At 52.9% G+C, this 6416-nt stretch overlaps 1 protein-coding gene across 12 annotated transcripts; it reads right to left on the bottom strand.

Annotated features, from left to right (window-relative positions):
- Nucleotides 1-1548: 1548 nt before the first annotated feature.
- On the bottom strand, nt 1549-6409 carry ARFIP2 (ADP ribosylation factor interacting protein 2). 12 transcript variants are annotated; one of them, XM_055282621.2, is made up of 8 exons: nt 6238-6409; nt 5325-5465; nt 4978-5074; nt 4146-4264; nt 3745-3966; nt 3047-3204; nt 2724-2898; nt 1549-2298 (listed from the first exon to the last, which is right to left on the bottom strand). In XM_055282621.2, exons 2-8 carry the CDS (start codon nt 5421-5423, stop codon nt 2143-2145), a joined length of 1026 nt encoding a protein of 341 aa, XP_055138596.1. In that variant the 5' UTR covers nt 5424-5465; nt 6238-6409; the 3' UTR covers nt 1549-2142. The 12 variants fall into 12 exon arrangements, with proteins under 12 accessions (XP_055138596.1, XP_055138597.1, XP_055138606.1 ...); XM_055282622.2 differs by having other exon boundaries at nt 5325-5425; nt 6238-6365; XM_055282631.2 differs by having other exon boundaries at nt 1549-2430; nt 5325-5425; nt 6238-6350.
- Nucleotides 6410-6416: the final 7 nt, after the last annotated feature.

The raw sequence follows: 6416 nt of genomic DNA, 5'->3' as shown, positions 1-6416 counted from the left end.
AAGCTCTAGTCAGATGATTGCAGGCTGACCAAAGCCCAGAAGACTGCCTGGGAGCTGCAGTATCCATGATAAAGGGCAAAGTCATGCCTGTGAGGATCCCTGCACTTTGGGAATCTGCTGAGTGGGTCATCCCCTTCCTCCAGCCTTCCAGAGGTGGGGAGAATCCTGAAAAATTCTGGTTTCCTTGGCCAAAGGGCATACAGGTGATGACACCTGAGCCCTGACTAAACCAAAGTGCTGTTAGGGAGCTTTCTTGTGACCTCTCCACAAGGTTCAGATTTAGGCTTAACGCCTGGGTGCAGCAGGAGCTTTGGGAACCGCCTCAACTTCTTTTCCACAGGATGCTCCAGTGCTTGTGAAGGAACCCCAGACGGGGATCATGCTTGCAGTTTTGGGCTGGGGCTACTATACTACCCAAGATGAGGGAACTGGAATCTATGACACTATCGTAAGCCTCAGAGGACTACTTTTCTCAACCGTATATTTCTCCCATGCAGTCTAATTTCTGCTTAAAACACTTCTCAGCTCCTTCTCCAGAGGGCAAAAGTCCTTAACCAGCCTGCAGTCTTCATCTAGCCACTCCCTCTTTATTTTTCATTCCAAGCAATTCCTCCCAGTTCCTACTCAGAGCCTTCATTATATGCTGGCCTCTCTGCTGGGGATGCTCTTCCCTTTACCCTGCCTGTTTGTCATCTACTCACCCTTCAGGTCTCAGCTTTTTTTTTTTTTTGAGATTGAGTCTCGCTCTGTTGCCCAGGCTGGAGTGCAGTGGCGCAATCTCGGCTCACTGCAAGCTCCGCCTCCTGGGTTCACGCCATTCTCCTGCCTCAGCCTCCCGAGTAGCTGGGACTACCGGCGCCCGCCAGCACGCCTGGCTAATTTTTTTGCATTTTTAGTAGAGACGGGTTTTCACCGTGTTAGCCAGGATGGTCTCCATCTCCTGACCTCGTGATCCACCCGCCTCAGCCTCTCAAAGTGCTGGGATTACAGGCATGAGCCACCGTGCCCGGCCAGGTCTCAGCTTTCAAACTGACATCCCCATTTCCACCCCAGTCCATGCCAGATGCCCCTCCTTTGTGCTCCCATAGCGCCCTGTATTTCTGTATCCTAATACTTATCACTGTTTTGTAGTTGCCCGGTTACTGGTTTCTTTCCCCCAATAGGCCCTAAGCACTGTGGGCAGGGACTGTGTTTTATTCACTGATGTTTCCCCAGGGCCTAACGCAGTGCCTGGTAAATAAAAGCACTCAATAAATATTTGCTGTATGAATGAATGCACGATGAAGGTCAGCAAATCCAACCCCCTCTGGATCTGGTGCTCTTAAGATTCACAGCTATCTTGGTGCTGGCTAAAGGACAAATAAAGCTTTGGCTCCAACTGAGACTGGGAGAGAAGACTGGGTCTTCAAACCATCTCTGAAATCTGTGACTTCAGCTGCCTGGCCCCAGCTCTTTTGACTTGATAGGGTTCTGGTGTTTGATTAGACGGAGCATGTCTCCACCCAGGCCACCCTCCTAGAGTCCCCCACAAATTGACCTCGCTGGGCCTGCTTTTATGAAACGTTTATTCCTAGTGCTAGATCCCAATCTTCTTGGGCTCTAAGCACAATTAAACTGGGTGGGTGGGTGAGGGTAGGCCTATTCAGATGCAAGGCCAGCAATGGGACTCCCCATTATCCCCACCCCTTTGGTCCCAGTCCCCTTCTCTGCAATGGGCACGCATAGAGGAGAGACAAAGGGTATTAGACGCAACATCATTGGCCCAGGGGAGTCCGAGAAGAGCTGCCATTGGCTGACAGGGCATTTTCAGGCTCTGTCATTGGTCAGGGGGCACACCCCAGCCTGAAGAGTGATGCCATTGGCCAGGGAGTGGTTTTGTCATAGCCGTTGGCTGTGGAGTGGAAGGAAAAGATCTGGGAATGAAGCCCTGTGGCCAGGAAGATAGACAGGGCAGCAGCTTCTGGGCCTCCAGGCCCTCTTCCCACCATAGCAATGTGGGCAAAACTGCTGTCAGGCCCCAGCCAGAAAAAGGAGCCAAAGCCAGAGGGCAAGTGACAAGGGATGTACCATGTCCAATCTCCCACACCCTGGGGCTGCCCTTCCCAATGTCCTTCTTGATAGCCAAGTTGAGCTGGAAGCAGCTCACTGCTCCTCTAGCCAGGAGGGTTTCTCAGCTCCTGGAGGCCGCAGCTTGATGTTGAACTGCTGCAGGGTCTGCTCCAGCTGTTTCTGGTTCCCAGCAAAGTAGGCGGACACGGCATTGTGGAAGAGCAGCAGCTGCTTGTGCATCACCTTGATCTGGGGGTCCAGCAGGGTCAGCTAAGGCTAGACTCAGGCGCCCTTCTTGAGGGTCTATGAGCCTGAGCCCAGGCACAGACCAGGGGCACAAGGACTCTGCTCTGATGGTGCTTTTGGGGTAGGGGCTGAACTCTACCCAGGGAGTCAAAGGAGAAGGGTCAGTCTGATGGAAGAAACCTCACTGGATTTGTGGGCCTAGGGTTTTGGTACCCCAGCTGAGGGGGTGATTTTTCCCAGTTATGTTCCTGGAACCAGCAGCCAAATCCTCCAACAGGAAAGGGCCAGGAATTGGAGGGAGGGTCATCTGGAAAGGCCCAGGGGTTGAGGGGGTAAACATTCTACTCCCTAGCTAGGCTGCATTTCCTCATTCAATAATGGGGAGGGTCTGAGGGGGTGGGCTAGGGTCAAGGGGGTGGGGTTGGCACCTTGTTTTCTTCCAGGAACTTCAGCTTGATGGCCACATCTCCCCGCAGCTTCTCATACTTGTCCCGATGGGCCTGGAAAGTGGCCTGGGCACTCTCGAGTCGACCACGTGTCCCTGCATCCCGGGGGCCTAGACTCAGCTCCTCTAAGTCTGTGCGGTAGGCGTCATATTCCAGCCTGGGGAGGGGGTGATAAAGGCTGTTCTCCACCCCTTTATCCTCAACACATACTCTCCTTCCCTTCCTGAATTCTTATGCCCCTAATGCCCAAATTTCCACCCATGCCAGCCAACTCCCCAAACCCTAAGCCCTGCCAGTGCCCACACCTGGCAGCCTCATACTGTTTCACAGTCATAAGCGTGTCTTCCATGGTCTTGGTGACCAATGTGTTGATGCTAGAGACAAAGAAGTTCACGGCTCCTAGCAGCGTTTCCCCATTCTTGCATAGTAGTTTCTGTGTCTCTGCATTGTAGCCAAATTCCTCCTGAGGGCAGAAGGGAGGAACAGACCTTGAATAACACTCCCTACCTGACTGGAGCTGTAGAGCCCTTCATTCCCTTCCTCCCCGGGGAGGACACAGCCAGCAAAACTGGAACAACCAAGGACTGCCTCCAGCAAGGATCTCTTAGCCGGAAAGTTAGTGGGATCACCCTGGGGATACCTGGGGTAGGAATGTGGGTGGTGGGCATTCTTGGGTAAGTTCACAAGACTGGAACAGTCTGAGAGCTAGTGTGGCAAGCAGGGGAGGGGCTCTGATTAGGCTGAGCACTGAAGGCATTCTCCCCAATGCAGAGAGGGGTTATTTTTGAGGCACCTAGTGTGCCCCCTCCCCCACCCCCTCCAACTTCTGGACCTCTGTACAAACCCTTAGGCTGCCTCCACAGGTGAGTGCTGCTGGGGGTAGGGCTGGGCCCACCCTGAAGGGGTTCTCCCTGTGGGCTGCAGGAGGGAGGGAGGATGAGGAATGACTGCCTGGGAGGGCCCATGCCCAGTTCTCCCACCCTCTTTGGTCTGGGTGAGGCACCTGAAGCTCTGGGGACTTCTGGCTGAGGTCAGCAAAGGCATCACCCAGGGCATGCTGGGTCTGCAGCAGGCTGTAGAGGTGGGCTGTCAGTGCCCGGCCCAGCTGCAGGACACTCTCATACTTGCGCTTCGTCTCACGCAGCAACTCAATTTGCAGCTCAAGCTCCAGGTCCACAGTCCGTGAGCCTCGACCAAATCGTTCTGATAACAGTTGCTTTGTGCACTGATTGGGAAATGGAGGTATAGATCAGAGTCCTAACAGCGTCCCCACACAACAGGTATCTACCCCAGCACCCCCCAGGCTCCTACTCTCAGCCACAGATGGGATATTATGATCATGAGGAAAAGGTAAAAAGGTACACATAAGGAGTTTTGGGAAAGGGAGAGGTGCTTAAATCCTACCTTATAGGTGTTGATGCCCCATTTCTTGACGATGTCAAACTTTTCTCCAGCAATGCCCCGAGCCACCTCATCTCCAGGGCCAGCAGGAGTGGTGCTGTGAGATGGATGGCGGCCAGACCCTAAAGGATCAAGTTCTCTGACACCAGCCTCTCTCAGATACACCAGACACCTCTGTGGCCCCCACCCATACTTCTCTTCCAGCACATGAAATTGACTTCCCTGAAGGAGATGCTACAGACAACTGGATTCTCCTGCTTACTAGGAGGAACTTGGACCTTGCACCGTGAGAACCAAATCCTGATATACATATGGCCTCCTTGGGGGTTAGAGGAGGGGTTTGCAGGGAGTTGTTGATGTACAGGGGCAGAGGAAACAGAAGAAAATACACTGAGTTTGGGGGCAGCAGGAGTCAAGGATGGTGGGTCATGATAACAAGAAACCTGGTTGCATTCCCATGTGGAATCTTAGTGTGACATTCAGGGCTGTTTGTTCCTCTAAACTTTAGCATCTAAAAATTCTAAGGAGCCTCACAAAGTTCCAACTCAGCCTCAAGCTGTAGAGAGGGGTATTCCTGTGAAGTAGGTCTTAACTTGACTCAGGTGGTAGCAGGGAAAGGACAAATGAGCCATTTCAGGGGCTAAGTGGCAAAAGGGAAATGGATGGACAACGCTGGGGGTTGCTTTTGGGCTGAGGAGAGTCCATGGGATTCCTACAAACAGAAGTTCCCAAGATCTCCAAACATAATTCAAGCTTTCCTACACATATCCTACGCTTCCCCAAACCATTCCTGTCCCCTCCTCCACCCAAGATTCCTGTTTCTGAACATTCATACCTGTGGGGATGAGTCCATCACCAGAGCCCCCATAGCCACCAGACACAATGCTGGTTTCATTGAGGTTGGGTCCTGACACCATCACCTGCTGGAGGTCCTATAGGCCAGAGAAGAGGGGTTGCTTGAGGAACACAGGGGCTGCAGAAGCATTTTGGAGGTGGGAACAAGTTTGGATTCAAGCATCATAAAGACAGTACACAAGGGAAATCTGCATAGAATCAAAATGATATGTAAAAAGAATGGAGTCAGATAAGTCAGGGGAAGGCTACTGGAATGGAGGGTGAGAACCCAGGATTTATAAATTGGATTCCTAAATTGAAACAATTAGAAGAATCAAACAGAAGCACCTGCTCCAGCCCATCATCTTCAGGAAGCTGCCTGGCTTCGCCGTTCCCGTGGATAGGGATCTCCATTGTGGCTGCCTTCCCTAGGATCCCGTCCGTCATGGCTAGGAAAGGTATTGGAGTAAAACTCTCCACCCCAGCACCCTGCAAAGCCCAACACAGAAGTTCTGGACACTTGCCAGCACTCTAGAAGAAGGAGGCCTCCTCTGTCATTTCTTTAAAGGCTGTCCCAGGGTTTGAGTGTCCCAGCGTTTGGCCATCATTCCTTTTTTCAGGTATATGTATTTCTCCCCTCCAAAACGCACATTTGCACACAGGCACACCAAAGCACGGTGTCTTCTCACAAGCCCCCAACCTCACCAGGACTCTGGTGATTATTTCTACACTCATTCAGCAGACATTTAGTGAGTGCCTACTATGTGTCAGGCACTATTTGTGACAATGAAAATACAACAGTGAAGAGGGAAAGTCTGCTCTCTTAGAACTTATCTCCATGCAGGCGTGTTTATGCTGAGCAGGAGATGAACCCTTTCCAGGGCTCAGGTCTTCACCCCCATATTCGGGTTTGTTCTCCATTGCTTGGCCTTTCACACTCCTTTAGTGTTTCTTCCCCCTTCCTTCAGGGGGTCTCCCCTCCTCTGTCTCATACACCTCGTCTTCCTCGGGCCCTCCCCACCAGGCCTTAGTTAGATCAGTTGGTGTATGTTCCCAGTCTCTGGTAAAAGCCTCTCTCTCCCAGAATATCGGTGATCCCTTCCACAGTCAGTTATGTCTCCCAGGTGTGTGAGTCCCTGCCCCCACCCCCATACACCTGGACATCAGGTGTGTCCTCATCCTTCCCCGGGGCTCGGGGCATCTTGCCCTCTGGACAGGTTTGTGCGTTCAACTTCCCGTCGCCCAAGCATGTCCCTCTCACCTCGGGCCGGGCCGCTCTTCCCCTCAGGGCGCCAGGCCCGGGCCGCGCGGGGACCTCGGGCTCCAGTTCCCGTCGCGATCCTAGCAGCAGGTCAGGGACTCGGCGGAAGTGACGTCCTCTCCGGGCAGAAGAAGCCGGCCACGTCGCAGATTATAAGGGCGGAGGTGACGTCGCAGCCG

Source organism: Symphalangus syndactylus, chromosome 6 (assembly GCF_028878055.3).
Source record: "Symphalangus syndactylus isolate Jambi chromosome 6, NHGRI_mSymSyn1-v2.1_pri, whole genome shotgun sequence".
Taxonomy (NCBI): domain Eukaryota; kingdom Metazoa; phylum Chordata; class Mammalia; order Primates; family Hylobatidae; genus Symphalangus; species Symphalangus syndactylus.
Note: the sequence above shows the minus strand (reverse complement) of the source record. Positions and strands in the feature narration are given on the sequence as shown.